The sequence below is a fragment of the Podarcis erhardii genome, assembly GCF_964252035.2.
Source record: "Podarcis erhardii genome assembly, chromosome: 14".
NCBI lineage: Eukaryota > Metazoa > Chordata > Lepidosauria > Squamata > Lacertidae > Podarcis > Podarcis erhardii.
This window is the reverse complement of record NC_138503.1, coordinates 40,989,622-41,006,940: the sequence shown is the minus strand read 5'-3', so window position 1 is coordinate 41,006,940 and position 17,319 is coordinate 40,989,622. Positions and strand designations below refer to the sequence as shown.

Below are 17,319 nucleotides of genomic sequence, written 5' to 3'. Positions count from 1 at the left end.
TGCGCCAGGCTTATGCTTACCACGAGAGAAGCTGGTCATCTGAGGTCTTGCAAGCTAAAGGGAAGAAAAACATAGCAATGTAATAATAGACAGATCCCCATTTCCTTATGTCTAAAATGAGGTGAGGGAGTTTCAGAGCTTTAATTGCCACATTCTTTATTCCCCAACTGATTGCACCTTGGAAGCACTCTCCTCCATTCTGCTTCTCCAGCCAGGATCTATGATAACATCTGTTTCTTGTGAGTGCCAAATCAACTATCAGAACACACCCTGGAGATTTTCCATGTATTTCCACACCAACTACCACCACCACCAAGGGATTCCAAATCAGAACATTCGCTCTGCTCTTGCTGGAACAATTGATTCCGCCACTGATAATTAAAAGCACTTGGCCCAATGCACTTCAGTGCTGTTCATGCTGCTGAATACCAGTTACTGGAAACTGCAGTGCACAAAGACTGCTGTTGTGCTCAGATCCCACTTGAGGGCTTCCTATAGGCATCTGATTGGCCACTGTGAGAACAGGATGCTGGACCAGATGGGGAGCTTCTCCGGGGAGCTACTACTGCACAATTTCTAATCTTCATTTGTCCTTGCGTTCCAGCACTGAGAAGCTAGGGACATAATTCAAGCACTGCTGGGAACATGGGCTGCTGAGGAAGGACTAGGCGGCTTTGATTTCCACCTGCTTTTTGCCACCTACACAGGCAGTGTAACGACACCAAATTGTGAGGCTCCAAGCAATAATTGGAGTTGGAAGGAAGCTCATAGGTCATCCAGCCAAGCCCCCTGTTTGAAGTGGGAAATTCAGTACCACAGCACCTCCGAAATGTGGCCATCCAGCCTCCCTTTAAATGTTTCTAACCAAAGGAGAGGTCATCACCATTCTAGGCAGCCTGCTGCGCTGTCAAAACAGCTTCAACTCTGCCAGGAAGCTCCATCTAATGTTTAGTCTGAATCCTTTTTCTAGAGCTCAGAAAGGGCAAGAGGATGGGGGTGGAACTAGAATCAGTTGGCTCCACTCATCATTAGCTCTGGCACCACCTACTGTTGGCTTCCCTGCCTTCTGCCCTATCAGTGCCAACAGTCACCAGGGATGGACTGACTGCAGCTCTCCAGGCAGGAGCTTTCCCCAGCCCTACCTAGATACAATGGGAATAAACCTGGGACCTTCTGCATGCCAAGCGGATTGCTCGACGACTGAGCTTGGTCCTGCAAACTCCAATGGCCAAAACTGGACAAACAATACTCTAGGTGAGCTCTGAAGCATAGAAGAGTGGTAAAAGAGTTTCAATTCAATGCAAACGCCCAGAGGTCCTCTCTCGGTTGCTGTTGCCATTACCTCAAAGTAAGAGTCTCGTTCCTCTGTTGCTGGAGAGCTTTCCGTGGAGTTAGGCAATGGTGCAGGTACCTGCTGTCTAGTTGACTGGCGCACAGATGAACTCCTCTGTGTGTGCAGGGGAGAAGTATCAAAATTAGGTACACTGTGTATACTTAACCACACTTCAGGGTGGATGGAAAGGATTGCAACTACAAAAGTCTTAAGGCAAGTCTTGTATCCAAGACTTAATACCTAGGGGATTAAGCCTGCACGCAACTCAGGCACCTCCAGTGGCCTGGGATTTCTGTGCGATCGCTACTGCCATCTAGTGCAATACTAATAAACAACTCGCCATGTTGCATTATGTATTCCCCCAGATTATTAGCCAATTGTTTTAACGGTCCATAATGAATAAGGCAGTATTTTACAAGCCCACATTTTCACAACTAACCTGTGGCTGCTCTCCCCGATTTTGAAGTTTAGATGCCTGCAGCGCACGTAATTTCTTCAACAGGAACATTTTATCTTTACCTTCCTATACAGACACAAAAAGTGAGTACAGTATTAGAAGATGCAGTGGGGAGATGGATGCATTTGATACTTCTTCATACAGCAATTTCCCCCTTACCACAAAAAACGGATCCTTTCAGGTGTGGAGATAGCAATCCATATTGTACAGTAAACACGCTTTCGAAAAAATGTGTATACTGGCCACATTAATTTTAAAGAAAAATGAGCTGTGGGGTCTCTCTCCAGAAGATTGTTGTTACAGCTAACAGCGCCATTGGGAGGAGGGAAGATAGCAGGTGTTTTGGCAGGAGAACAGCCATGGTCTGGATTGCAGGGCTCTGATCCAGAATATTCCCCCCCCCCAAATAAAGGCCCTCCCCTCAATCCCAAAAGAAATGCAGTCAGCACAAGCACACTTTTAAAAATAAGTGTTTAATGCAATGTCTTCTTTAGCCCTCTATGTTGTATTCAGGTGCACTGAATCAATGGTGCACTGCCCCCTTAAGCAAATCCCAGCCTCCCTCCTCTTTTACCTTGGGCTTGGGGGAAGCCCCCAAACTCCACCTCTTCGACTGGCTCTAAGCAGCAGTCAAATTGGTTACATGGGTAACCAATCAGAAATGTCAACACTTCTGTGCATTGTGAATCCAGAGGGAAGAGTGATGGTCATGGTGTCTGCTGCTGGTATTTGGGGGGGGGGGTGGAGGGAGGGAGAGTGAGAGCTACTTATTGAAACCCTTTAGTATGCAGAGTGAGCAGTCTTTAGCTAGTAAATCTTGGTTAGAGAGTAGACTTCACCAATTGCGATCACACACAGAGGGAGATGCATGGAGGTAAAAAAGTAATAAAGTTGTTTACTGTAGGAAATACAAAACTTGGAGAGAAATGTTTGTAGTTCCAATCTAACTAATCTAGAGATGAACAAATAGTTAAAGATGACCTCTCATATTGAGGTCCAAGGGAGAAGTAGGTGGAGGAGTAAGTTTTAAACAGGATGTAAAGAAAGTTGAATCAGTCTAAACAACAGGGAGACAGAGAAGGAAGCTGATAGATTAAAGGTACAGGGATAGTCTGGGGGTGTGAATGTCCCTCACTGCATCTACCTTTACCCCGTGAAAACCCCTGTTCCAGAAGCTGAGTTGCACCCAAACATCCAACAATATAAAATTCTGTGCCAGAGAATGAATAGCCAAACTAAAAGGAAACCTCTCCAGCAACATACTCACATTGATGATCTGCTCTTGCAGAAGTTTAACCATTATTTTACGCCCATCTATTATTTGCCAGTAGAGGTAGGAGATGATTCTAAAACAAGAGTTTAAGAAATTAAAATTAGCACTTCCATTCGCAAATAAAATAAGATCTACCTTTTCTTATTACATCGCTAAAATAAAGAAACACACAGCTGACAGGAACTTACAAAACAATGATGGAGAGGATGAAGAAGAAATGCACGCTTTCAATTAAGTTGTGATAAATCCACACAACCCATCTCGAACTGGGATAACTGGCGAGTATTCCCATCCAGCTGGAAACAGACTCGAAGACAGTCACCAAACCACGGAAAGGGCCACATGTCTTAGAAGGCTCCAACCTGGGCAAGGAGGGGAGGGGAAGGTTTTTTTAGGAAGAGGTCCACATACTTTAGCACGCACAGAACAATGGCATGGATATGATTCACGATGAAATACCACTGCTGCATTCTAAAGCCTAGTGTAAAACTATTTCCATAAACGTTTGGAAGGAGTGTTGTTTTTGTTAAGAAGATTTAATTAAGGATATAAGGAAGCTGCTTCATTTTTAAAAATGGTCTATCTCACACAGCACTGACTGGCCCTTAGAGGTTTTTGGCTCAAAGAACAGGTCAACAGGTCATCTTCCCTGTTTTCAGCCTGGGCCAGGATGAGGTCCAAAACAGAGTGGAAGAAGCACTGGGGAGGAGACTATTTCATGGTTTCCCTTCCTTGTCAATTTTTCAGCTCAGAAAGACAAACCACACCATTTTACAAAGTGCACACTGCTTCCTGTTAATGGAGTGCAATCTCTTTTGTTGAAGGCAGGACTGGGGCAGAGAGGCCAGGATGACTAGATTCAGCATCAATTGTTGGGAATCTCAGGTGAGATGCCCACGCAGTAGAAGTTGCTCCCAGTACCATCACTACACTGAAGCAGTTCAGATATTTACGGTTGCAGAAGATAAGGCTCAGTAAAACAGTTCTGAATGTAGATATATACAGCTTGTAGATTATGGGAGATACAGATATATACAAATACATAGAAGTACGAAGTATTTCTAAATAAGTTCAGCAATTCAAGACATAATACCAGACAAGTAGCACTGACTAGGGATGTGGGTGGCGCTGTGGTCTAAACCACAGAGCCTAGGGCTTGTTGATCAGAAGGTCGGTGGTTCGAATCCCCGCGACGGGGTGAGCTCCCATTGCTCGGCCCCTGCTCCTGCCAACCTAGCAGTTCGAAAGCACGTCAAGTGCAAGTAGATAAATAGGTACTGCTCCGGTGGGAAGGTAAATGGCGTTTTCATGTGCTGCTCTGGTTCGCCAGAAGCGGCTTTGTCATGCTGGCCACATGACCCGGAAGCTGTCTGCGGACAAATGCCAGCTTCCTCAGCCAGTAAAGTGAGAGGAGCGCTGCAACTGCAGAGTCGTCCGCGACTGGACCTAATGGTCAGGGGTCCCTTTACCTTTTTTAACACTGGCTAACAGACAGACACACCACTGCACTGAACATAGATATGGTCGGGGCACTAGGCTGTTAGTGTAGCTATTTGCTTGGCTGTACTTGCACCTGTGATTAGCTCATTCATGGGGTGATTTACACCTGCCCTTGCTACAAGCTCTTCCTCTGCGTGATGCAACCAACCCCTCACAAAAAATATCAGAAGCAAAGACTAAAACACTAAAACAGGAATAGAGAACCAATGGCCCTCCAGATATTCTTGGAGTCCAACTCCCTTCAACCTCAGGCGGCACAGCCAATGGATGATGGGAGTTGTAGTGCAGCAATATCTGGAGGGCCACAGATTCCCTCTCTGTATACAAAAAGCCTTGGGCAGAGCAATGTAATCTGACAAGGAGAAGGAAGCAATCCTGCTTACCTCCAGACGGTGACTGATATGACAGAGAGGACTCCAGTGAAAGATGGGAAAAAGAGCAGGAAAACAAAGAGGGTGTTCATCTGAGAAGCTCTCCAAGCTTTGCGAGGGGGCTGGCAGTTCCTCATCAGACTCACCTTTCAGGAACAAGTATGAAGAGGACGAGCATTTCAGTACATTCAGTGGGAAATCCATGCATATGCCATTGAATCAAAACAATATGTAAGGTCAAACAATACATTAAACATGCTTTTTTTTCAACAAAGAAAACAAAGCACTGGTGGCTTTCCAAAGAAACCACTATGTGGGATCCCAATCCTGACAGGAAACGTGATGTATTCCAGACAGGCGAAAACCACCCAGGAAAGCAAAGCAGGACTGGCTAGCAGTTTGGCCTGGGGTTGAGGAGGGATTATGATCTGGGGTGAGTCCCAATGGCCTTATAGAAAGATCTAGACAGCTGGTTTTGGGCCTTGAGTCTGAGGTTCCCCAATCCTGGTGATGTGGGATAACCAGCCTGATATAACTGACATGCTTAAGTCTGATTCATGCATGAAGGGGTTAAGACCATAGAGTAAGATGTCCTGCCAGGCTTACCTCACATTGGAAGGGACTGGGTAACCAAGATTTCTATGCTGGGGAAGAGGGACGTTTTGGAACTCACAAGGGCATATTTTAAAGGTCTATGTTTCCACATTTTACTTGCTGCATATTTTGTTATTTTAAATCTCTGCTGGGGTTCTCTCACCAAACAGTAATTGCCCCAAACCTGGATCTTGGCATCCATGGAATTCTGAGAAGCTAGTACCTTTTTCACCCAGAAGATTATGAAATATGATATCATCTGAATGGCTGGAAGTAGAGGTGAGTAGAAGACGCCAATCCTTCAGGAGAGAGAGAAAAGGGGCAGGAAGAAATCATCTCAGAGCTTCTCTTTGCACGACACAAGGTATAAACAGAAGGCATCTCACTATGCGGACATGGCTTAATGAACAGTTGTGTGTCCAAGTGAGACCACCCATGTCTCAGCTAGTGGTCCCCCAGTAAATATGACTTGGATATATAACACCCATGCAATTAAATGGGGGGAAATAATTTAAGACATTATTAATATGAAATAAGTCGCTCTTGATCCCTCTCTATCATTTTAACAACATTTAAAAGGAAGTCAAAAGCCTTATTTCAAACCATGTTAGCAGTTGTATACTATAACTAAACCATATGAAAAATATGTTAGGACTACAGGCATGCACCAACCACGATATTTGGTTCGGACCCTGACTTGCTGCTAGACCTCAGCCTGAAGAGGTCTGAAGGCTTCCCAGAGCAGCTCAGGGTCTGAGGCCAAGTCCAGGAAAAATTAGATTTAGCTCTCCACAGTCGGCATAAAAAAAGTGGTCGTAAGTGATTTCCTTTTGACAGCAGTGGGTGCAAATTCACATTCATAGAAGGCCCTCCAGAGTGGATAAAAGCCTGCTAAATGACAAGGATTCAGTTCTAGGCAGGGTTTGTGCTGAGCACAGTTACAGTTTGAGGCTTAAAAACAAAGGAATTTCCTTTCAATTCATGAAATATGCAGCCAGTATCTAAGTACTGCAACAGAGCTGGGGCACCCATGCCCATCCAGATGTTGTTAGACTGCAACCCCCATCAGCCCCAACCAACAAGATCAGGGATGATGAGAGATTTAGTACAACAACTGGAGGGCCACACATTTCACAGCTCTGTATTTCACAGAGATATTATGGGTAAGATTATTTTTGCTCACCATGTCAAAGTCTGTGCATAGATTAAATCCAAAACATTCCGAGCAATGTCAAATTCTGGCACGCCAAGTTTCTTGCAACATTTGGTCCCAACGATTCTAAAAGCGGAACAAAATTATTTCAACACTCCAGACTTTTCCAACAGTCCTGCAAACCTCCAATATATATACCCTCCGCCCAAGTTGGGAAAGTAGCCAAGAGCCCAATGAATCAGCTGCGTGGTGAGCAGCCGGAGTTCTTCTCACAGGTAGAGACATTCATACACTCACAACCTGGCATACTAAACAGAAGCACTTCATGCTGTGACAGTTTGTTGTAGGCCGCACCTATGCGATGCCAAGAAGCACTGCGGGAGAAAATGAAGCAGTTGTGAAAGAGCAAGGAGGTTAAGCAGAACTAAAGGAGTATGTCAGGATGGAAGGATCCCCTTGGCAACACTGAAAAGGAAACAGCACAGGAATTTTCCTCGTACAAATGTAGAATCCGTGCACGTACCTCCGCAGAAATTCTCCAAAAAAAGATCCCAGTAAGCAGCAAATGAATTCAGCCACAAGCAGCCTGTAGATATCTTGGCCAACCAGAGTTTCCCAGCACTGATTAAAAGAAAATAAAAAAAGTTTATGAGTGTGTGCCAGAGAGAAACAATCAACTGGCAAATACAAGAACTCTCCATCTCCTTGCTATCTGTAATACACCTGTGTAAGCCTGCAGGCAGAGACAATCATAGAAGTGATTTTTTTTTTGTATGCTACTCTGACCACCCTTTTGGCTACAGGGTATGGTATAAGTGCTGTAAGCAAGTAAATGAATGAATATTGCTTCTCAGGCTTTTGGCTAAGATCATGTGCAGTGTAATAAATAAAGCAGAAGCTCTGGTGCATTTCGGCATGGCTGTGACCACCAGGCACATCTCGTGATGCCCATCTTAAGAGCTGCCTACAGCTCACCTTGGCAGTGGTAAGCAAGTGTCTTGGACTATATCACCTCCGACTGTGGATAACGCTTCCCCCAAGAGAAGAAAAATCCCCATTCATACATTACACCAAGGCTCAAAGAAGGATAGGATATTGCCTTTCTCCCCCGTGAAGCAGCCTTCAAGCTTGCCAGCTTCCACCTCCAACCTGAAGTGATGCAGCCCCAAAACAAATATTTTTACCCTCTCTGTTGCTGTCTGAGAGAACAAGGGAAGTTTCTGTTATCTCCTTATACTTAAGATCCGCAGCAGTTCAGAAGCAAACTGGAAAGCCTTACCTCTGCCTCTGATGCAGGCACTTCGTTAAGCCAGTAGTAGCACAGGATCCCAATGATTGATATTTTCAGAATAACGTTCCTACAGAGGGGCAGCAATTGCCGTCAGAATTCAGCAGAGGAACACAGCACAAGAAAAGTACTTGTGGGCAGTATCAGATCCCTTTCGGAAAATGTATTCATTTTTTACATTTATATCCTACCTTCCCTCTAAGGAGCCCAAGGTGGCATACACAGTCCTCCCCCTTCTCCATGTCACCCTCACGACAACCCTGTGAGGTAGGCTAGTCTGAGAGTGAGTGTATAGGGAAGTTTTTAACATCTGATGTCTTATTATGCTTTTAGATTTGTTGGAAGCTGCCCAGAATGCCTGGGGCAACCCAGTCCAATGGGCGGGGTGCAAATAATAAAATTATTATTCTTATTATGGATGCTTTAGCTGAGATTCCTGCACTGGACCAGAGGACCCTCAGGGTCCCTTTCCAACTCTATGATTATTATGAAACTGTGGAATTCACAACCATCTTTAAAACATGGTTATTCAGATTCAAGGAAGATAAGGCTATTATCCATGGCTATTTCTACCTCCACGGTTGGAGGCAGCAAGCCTCCGGAAAAAATGTAATTAGGAATCACAAGTGTGGCAAGCATCATTTGCTCTGCTTGCAGGCTCCCCATGGGTATCTCTGACTGGCCACTGTGGCAGCAGAACGTTGGACCAGATGCGCCACTGGCCTGATCCAGCAGGACTTCTCTTAAAGCCTCAGACACACACCCCATAAAAAGATTTCCTAATGAACTCCTCCTATGCAAGTGTTGTTATTCGCTCACGCAGTAGGTAGCAATGGCTACTGACTTGTATGGTTTTAACAGAGAATTAGACAAATTCATGGAGCATGAGGCTTCCAGTGGCCAGTTGGCGATGATGGCTATGTTCCAATTTTACTGGAGGAAGGATGCTTCCGAATACCAGGTTGTTGGAATCACAGGTAGGGAGGGTGTTGCTGTGTTCTGATGCTGCTTGTGGGCTTTTCGTGGACCTCTGTTTGGCCACAGCAAGAAGAGGACACAGGATGTAGATGGACCCTGGGCTTGCTCCATCTTAGGTTCTCTCCTTAGGTTCTCATGCAAGGCTTCACAGATGCGGTTCCCACGAAGTCACTCACCCATGCCCTAACCAGACCCAGCTTAGCTTCAGTGAAGATGCTGCATTGTGAGCCTTCCAATCTTGCCCTGGATCTGGTTATTGAACTTGGACTAAATAAATGGTACTCTAGGGAGACAGGGAGCATGTGTGAAGACAGCAATACCTGACAATAGCAGTGTAGATCTGGTTTCGGGGAGAAGCGAATTTTTCAACAAAGCCAAAGGAGGAGTAGAAGAAAGGCACACCATGGTTGAGTAGGCTCACCACAATGGGCAACACCAGGGTAGCAGCTTCCCTTTGCAGCTCATTTTTACTCTCATCAAGAAGTAACTTTGGGAGAGGGAGACAAGAGGGAGAAGCTATTTATTTCAGACATCAGGTTTACCGCCTGCTATACCATCAAAGAGAACACGATGAAGATGTTTTATAGATGGCATCTGACACCATCTAAACTTGCCAAGATCTGTAAGTTAAAGTCCAATCTATGCTGGAAATGTGAGAAGGCTGAAGGGACAATGTTTCATGTTTGGTGGGGCTGCAATAAAATTAAGAAATTTTGGGGTAGTATTCATGAAGAGCTTAAACAGATGTTTAAAATCTCCATAGGAAAGAAGCCAGAGGCGTATTTATTAGGGATACTAGGGAAAGATATCCCACAGGAAAAGAAAAGAAACTTTTTATACACCACCGCCAGAATAGTTATTGCTAGAAATTGGAAAGGAGACATTATACCTACAAAAGAAGGTTGGATATGTAAACTTAGTGAATTTATAGAATTGGCAAAGTTAACAGCAGCCATAAGACAAATCAAAATCAATCAAGCAGGCTGTGTGTGTTGAGTTATTAGTCCTACAGGTAGCCCAGAATACGGTGTGGATTTGTTAAGCAGGGCTAGGGCAACCTTTTTCAGCTCAGAAGGAAGGCTGTGTTCCCTTCTGAGCAACCTTCCAGAGGCCACATCCCCTTGCAAGGCATGGAAATGTCACCTTTGTACTGTAGGCTGCTTTCTGTACATGCTCACACACCCTTCTCTATCCTCCAGGTAAGCAAGAGGCATTTTCGGAGTCCAAGGACACATTTCAGCCAGGCAATTACACGCAGGGAGGGTGCAATGCAAGCTAGTGACAAATGTGGCTGGAGTGGGGCTGTGGCATGGGGAGAGTCTCAAGGGCTGCCCCTTAGAGAGGCCTGGGGGAGCACATTTGGCTCTGCCCCACGCCACACCCATGGGGCAGAGCTAAGCATGAGATCATAGGGACATAGGAAGCTGCTCTATACCAAGTCCGACCATTCATCCATCTAGCTCAGTGTTGTCTACTCTGGCTGGCAGTGGCTGTCCCTGCCTTTTGCCCCACCAGTCCCAACAGGCAGCAGCCCTCATTGCTCTGAGCACACAGCCTTGTAAGAGCACTGAAATATACTCAGAGTCAAGAGTGGATTGCATGCTCTTTATTTAGCTCATAGTGGTGAGGAGGAATGAAAGTTTCCCCAAAGTAGCTGCTTTATATACATTATTTACACAATGGGCTGAACGTGATTGGCTAATTCCAGAATTCTCCTGTAGGCCAATCAAGTTGTGGATTCACTTCCATCTGGAGCTGGATTGGGTGGCTCCTGCAGACCAATCATACTGCTGCATTGTTCTAGGACCAATCAGACTGCTGCATTTTGGATCCTATTGTTCTAGGACCAATCAGACTGCTGCATTTTGGATCCTATTCAACTCAGTACATAACAAGCACACTCGCTTATTTCGTAAGCAAAACACAGGGCAGGTAATATTATTATACAAAGGCATAAGCAGAGAAAAAAATGTATTAAGGAATAAATCAAAGGACCTTACATTTAAGTTAATGAGGCAGAAGTAGTAAATGCCAGCGCATGAACCAGCTGTCGTTAACAGCGACACAACCCAGGCCGCCAGGTGAATGAAGAGCTGGTTAATTTTCTGGCGCTGAGAAAGCTTCAGATATTCAGTATTCACTTCCGACAAGGTCTCCTGAAGCCGGAACAATTAAATATGATTGTTAAGGTTATGGGAGATTAGCAGCCAAACCTACCAGATGCATATTCTTGCTAGTTAGAATGAGAAGGGGCTAGCATCACACAGCTGTACTGCGGATCAGCAGATACTCAGGCTATAGAAACAAAATTGGTAGAGAGGGTTCTGTATGATGTCACTTCCCCTCCTCCCCAGAAGAGGAAGGAGCATCTAGTACTTCTTCTTCCTCTTTCTCTTCCTTTGGATGCAGGCATGCACTTGTTCTAGCTCCAAGCACATGTCTGAAGCTGGTTACACAGTAAATATAAGTATTTTGCCTGCATAGTTTTGACTGCTTCCATTGCTGTGAAGCAATGCAAGATTATAAGTAAATTATATTTTAAACTTACTTCCCAGGTTGTTGCCTGATTCTTTGTTCCCTCAGGGTAAGAGAGGGAAAGCCAGCTTACTTCATAGCTGGACTTGCTCAAAAACAAGGTTTTACAGCCTAATTCCTATGCTTTTAATTTTGCTGCCAAGAATGGGACTTTAAAATCTGTTCAACTCACACACGTGGGCGCCTGGAGGGATAAATTGCAATTAATATATCCTCTCCTACCCAATAAAATCCATCTCACACAGATTTCTTCATCATGAGGTCCTAGGGCACTTTGCAACCAAATACAAAACTGAGGTCAGCTAAAACGAAAACTAGTTATAAAGCCATATGATGCAGCCCAGGCAAATGTTTCAGATAAGCTAATTTGTCATAAGCTATAATGTATGGTAAAGTAAGAAGGCGACAACAACCCGTTCACATGGGGAATCAGCCCTCGCTTGTTCACCCACTCTTGTCATGTGGCTGCAACATAAGCATATTTACTCAGGGGTAAGAAAGCCATACACACGCTCATATTAAAGAAAATAAAGACAGCCATCTAGTTCAGCATCCTCTTCTCATAGTCAGAACCAGCCCAATATATTCTGCTGTCCAAGGCAAAGGACAGTATATACTCTCTCTCCCTATTCCCTGCGCAAAAGCCAAACAGATTGGCAGGTGCATCTTCAACACCGCAAAGGGAGCAGCACCCTCCGCTTCTCCCGAAAGATGCTTTCTAGATGATGCTTTCTAGATGAGGGAAAGCCTTGTGACATATGCTCAGATGCAAAAAAAAATGAGAGGCACAAATACAAGATGGGTGACACCTGGCTTGAGAGCAGTACATGTGAAAAGGATCTAGGAGTCTTGGTTGACCACAAACTTGACATGAGCCAACAGCGTGATGCGGCAGCTAAAAAAGCCAATGCAATTCTGGGCTGCATCAATAGGAGTATAGCATCTAGATCAAGGGAAGTAATAGTGCCACTGTATTCTGCTCTGGTCAGACCTCACCTGGAGTACTGTGTCCAGTTCTGGGCACCACAGTTCAAGAAGGACACTGACAAACTGGAACGTGTCCAGAGGAGGGCAACCAAAATGGTCAAAGGCCTGGAAACGATGCCTTATGAAGAACGGCTAAGGGAGCTGGGCATGTTTAGCCTGGAGAAGAGGAGGTTAAGGGGTGATATGATAGCCATGTTCAACTATATAAAAGGATGTCACATAGAGGAGGGAGAAAGGTTGTTTTCTGCTGCTCCAGAGAAGCGGACACAGAGCAATGGATCCAAACTACAAGAAAGAAGATTCCACCTAAACATTAGGAAGAACTTCCTGACAGTAAGAGCTGTTCGACAGTGGAATTTGCTGCCAAGGAGTGTGGTGGAGTCTCCTTCTTTGGAGGTCTTTAAGCAGAGGCTTGACAACCATATGTCAGGAGTGCTCTGATGGTGTTTCCTGCTTGGCAGGGGGTTGGACTCGATGGCCCTTGTGGTCTCTTCCAACTCTATGATTCTATGATTCTATCCTCATTGCTGCCTACATTGCAGCATCTGCCGCCTGAGGTTGTACTCTGTCTAATGGTAGGGCCAACCATGCTCATAGTGGCCCACCTGTTGCTCATGGGAATCCCACAGGCAGAATCTGAGGTCTACAGTGCTCTCCTCACTTGTGATTCCCAGCAACTGGAATTCAGATACCAGATGTTGTGTATAGCTGTCCTAACCCCCTAACCTTATCCTCAATGACTGTAAGCAGATGACCATTGTCTAAGTCAATGACCGTCACCAAACCAGCAAATTCTATTAGTTGAACAGCATACCTTTATCTGAGTGCTGAGATTCCTCTGTTGCAGCTTCACAGCTTTCTCATTAGTTATACTGAAGTCCCAGACACAGAGAAGTTTGGCAGCATTTCCAGCGTACATCTGGGGATGAGCAAAGTTGTTGCGGAAGGACTTTGCCATGCTACAATGGTAAAAGCGAAACATGGATCAGCGGTTGTATGAAAGCGGGGACAGAAGCATAGAAAATATTAGATGAAAAGCAGTAAATTGCACAAAGTGGGACCTGCAACAAATGTTGCAGCATGAAGTACTCCTGCTGCAGAGCCACCTAGTCATACCCTTTTCCAGGACACTCCATTCCATCCCTTCTCAATTTCCTGTCCCCGCCCCCCCACCTGAGAGATAGAACCATTGTGTGGTCACTGTTGCGTCCCCTTAACTTTTTATGTGGGCACGCCTCAGGGATGTCAAGTTTGCCAATACCTCCCCTTGTATGCTTGAACGGTGCTGTTTTGTCTACATAAAAGATTGGTGGCACCCACAGCACTCACGTCAAAATCCAAATGCACCCATGGGCCTAAAAAGGTTGGCGATACTGTGTAGTGAAGTACAGATGGCTGATTTCTTTCCTTTTTTATTAAAGAAAACAAAAATTAAGACACAAGAGGCCATTTTGAGCAGAGAAGCAGCAAGAGAGGGTGGATTATTCTGTGACCCTACAGATGTTGTCGACTACAACTTCCATCATCCCCAACCACTGGCCACACTTGCTTCCGCTGATGGGAGTTGGAGTCCAACATCTGGAAGACCACTAGGTCTCCCATCCCTGTATTATATCAGCTTTCAAACAAGCGATCATTTTTAGCACTCAACAATATACTAAAGAGCAATCTCTCCCCCCCCCCCCGCATAGAGTCACCTTTAAATCCAAGAGAAATCTAAATCTCACTGTACCTGTAGAGCAAGCTTAAGAAGCAGATAATAAAATAGATTCCGATGGTGAAAATATAGGCCAGCTGCATGTAATATGGAGAGTTGTTCTCGTTCTCAGTGATGGTAGTATTGGTGTAAAAACCGTAATAGAGCACAGTGTTGCTAAAATAACCCTGAAACAAAAGAAGCATAAATGTGGCTCAAGCAAGTTAACGAAAGGTTTCAGTTATGAACATGAAAATGCCATACAGTGCGGGGCTTGTTCTGTTTTGTAACATGAGAAACTATGACACACGCTATTGGTTATTTCATTGACATGTCACTGAGAGGATAAAGAGGAATGGCCTGTGGCTGTGCCTGTGGCCCTCCAGATGTTGGGACTCCAACTCTCATCAGCTCCAGCCAGCATAACCAATGGTCAGGGATGATGGGAGTTGGAGTCCCACAAAGACCTCACCCCTGGAGTGATAAAGCAATGCATGCACACTTTTGCAAAAGGGTTGTTCATTACATCACAAGAGCCCAGATTATGAAGAGCAAGATAATGTGACAAAGGAAGGAAGGAAATAAGACCCCACCAGATGAGCAGGGTATAAATAATAAAATTATTTCAGCAGAAATGCTTTGGAGTTCAGCCAGAGGTCTAGAACACAGCACAGCTGTAACTGCACGGCAAAGCATCCGCTGACAAGAAAACCCAACTGCTAGCTGCTCAGGCTGTAGATGGCTGCATACAGAATTTCAGAAGGTTTAAAGGGAATAATGGGGGGGACACAGATGCAGTGTGCAGTCCTCCTTATGCCAACTTATAATGGAAAAAGCTGGACTGCAAACACTGAAGTAGACCATTGAGCCGATCCAGGTCAAAATCCACCCAGAAGTGATCAGGAGAGTCTACTTTGAAATCTGAGGACAGATTCCTCCTCCTCCTTCCCCATTCCAAGTGTGTGTGAGAAGGAGACCAAATGAGATTGGTTGATTGGTTGAATGCACGAATTGTGGGGAGGAGTTGTGGTCCAGTCAATTTTAGACATGGTCTCTGTCTCTGCCACCAGTACAGTGGTACCTTGGTTTACAACCATAATCCATTCCGGAGGTCTGTTTGTAAACCAAAACAGGTTGTAACACAGGGCACGCTTTCGCCAATGGGGCCTCAAAAAAAATGTGTTCGTAATAAAAAAATGGGTTGTAATTCAAAAAAGGGTTACAAACAAGGACACGCACTTCCAGGTTTGACGTGTTTGTAATCCAAAACGTATGCAAACCAAGACGTATGCAAAACTGTATGTGGTACCAACACCGCTCCCATTACAAAAAAATGTTGTCCAGCTCTGCTTTAGGCAAACTATATTTTAGAAGTCCTCTGTAGCACAAGGCTTACTTATTGGGGGTGGGGGTGAGGAAGAAGCCCACATGAAACCTATTATTGTTTTAAAAATGCACTTACAGCTCCAGTGAAAAACTCCAGCCCCAGAAACGATAGGTTATTTGCTCTCGCTGCTATGAGCTGAGGGATCGCAATAAAACTGAAGTTCACAAGGAACGAAAAAACGTTGAACGTCAGGAGCCACGTCAGGAACACGAAATAGGAACCGACGCTGGTCCCGAACTTTCCGCCAATATCTTTTAGAATCTTCTGCCAAAGTTTGAGGAGCTGAAAGCAGTCTGACAAGCCGTTTTTAAACTGTCGAAAGGACTAGGAAGAGGAAGGGGAAGAGAGAAAAAACAAAGCATCAAGCCTTTGGGTAACGTCTGGGCCAATTCTGTTTTTGTTTGTTTGCTACTTTAAAGTGGGGGTCACCAACCTTCTGGGACTGATGAGCCAATGCCATCTGCATTAAGCCCAACTTCAGTTCATATGTGATAAAATGTATTGCGACAAGTAGTATTTTCATCATAAATACTAAGGGGAAACTCAACTCTCCTTAGGTAGCTCAACCAATTCCACACATGCAAGAAGCGGGGAATCATCGGGATTGGGGGGAATGTGAAGATTTGCAGAAATTGTGGGTTGGAGAGGGGGGGGCTTTAGGAGGAAACAACTCTGGGGGAGGGGAACCCTTACTTAAAGAAAAATCCCAGCACAGGCGCAGACTGCTAGCAAACAGTTGGGGGTGAGAAGGAGGGGATGGAAGACTTAACAGGAGCATTTATTGCTGCAGCATTACAGCTCCCACTTGCCCTTTATTGCTTTATTGCAAGAGGTACTACTGGTAACACAAAGAGCAGTGAAGGCAACAAACACTATGTCTTTCACTGATAGCAAAGTTACCGGTAAGTAGGGCCAGGCAGTAAAAGGCGCTCCTTCTCCCAAGTCAAGGTGCATAATACCCAAGGCAGGTTAGATTATTTGGCCCCTGAGGCAGATGACCACACAAACCCCTTTTTATCTCTGCCTTCCTGGAGGTACAAGTGCAATACAATCATCATGTGCTTAACAAGCCTACTGCCCTTTCATGACCTGTTTAGCTGCCTGAGGTTATTGCTTCCCTCAATCTATGGATGAAGGGGAGAATTCTGATTCTTTCTGAATTTTAATAAGAAGTTTCTACACCCAATACACAAAGCAAACCATAGTTATCCTTTGAAATTCAGATTTCCCAAATTTTGCAGTGCATTTCTCCAACCAAATAATGTCTTTCAAAAGAACATGTACTGTATTCAGGAAAGCGCTCACAAAAATGCATATATTACAGAAAACAACCATGCACTATATTGGGGAGAAGTGTTTACAAAAAATGTGCATTTTAGTCAAAATGGCTGTATTTTTGTATGGGAGCAAAAATGGGAATTTTAGGAGAGATTTGCACTAAAAAGCTGGCAGACTTTCATGAGGGGTTGTTGTTTTTTAAAGTTGCAAGCAGCTGTGAAAATGTGGAGGGCTGAGATGAAGATCGGAGAAATGAGAAAGTGAAATGGGCAGATTCACCCACCCCTAAGTTTGTTTAATGATAGGGTCGGACTCCAGATTGTCAGTAATATAAACCAAGAAACGGTAAGAGCCTAGCCTATTGACTTCAGAAGTAAGTCTCATTGTATCAGCAGGGCTTACACCCAAGTAATCAGGCACACAACTTCAACCAAAACCTGGCAAAGCTTTCCTGACCAGATATTTTTAGGGGTGGGGAAGATGTTGTTG

The 17,319-nt window shown here is 44.7% G+C and overlaps 1 protein-coding gene across 1 annotated transcript in view; it reads right to left on the bottom strand.

The window, feature by feature from the left end:
- TMC5 (transmembrane channel like 5) overlaps positions 1-17,319 on the bottom strand; it is a 34,273-nt gene that overhangs the window by 1,542 nt on the left and 15,412 nt on the right. The window contains exons 6-20 of the mRNA XM_081840710.1: positions 15,628-15,876; positions 14,202-14,353; positions 13,284-13,428; positions 10,948-11,103; positions 9,268-9,434; positions 7,961-8,039; positions 7,205-7,302; positions 6,712-6,807; positions 5,752-5,827; positions 4,947-5,080; positions 3,252-3,425; positions 3,058-3,136; positions 1,773-1,856; positions 1,343-1,447; positions 21-54 (exon numbers count right to left, since the gene is read on the bottom strand). Coding sequence (XP_081696836.1) covers positions 21-54; positions 1,343-1,447; positions 1,773-1,856; positions 3,058-3,136; positions 3,252-3,425; positions 4,947-5,080; positions 5,752-5,827; positions 6,712-6,807; positions 7,205-7,302; positions 7,961-8,039; positions 9,268-9,434; positions 10,948-11,103; positions 13,284-13,428; positions 14,202-14,353; positions 15,628-15,876 — 1,828 coding nt within the window. The remainder of the gene's footprint in view (positions 1-20; positions 55-1,342; positions 1,448-1,772; positions 1,857-3,057; positions 3,137-3,251; positions 3,426-4,946; positions 5,081-5,751; positions 5,828-6,711; positions 6,808-7,204; positions 7,303-7,960; positions 8,040-9,267; positions 9,435-10,947; positions 11,104-13,283; positions 13,429-14,201; positions 14,354-15,627; positions 15,877-17,319) is intronic.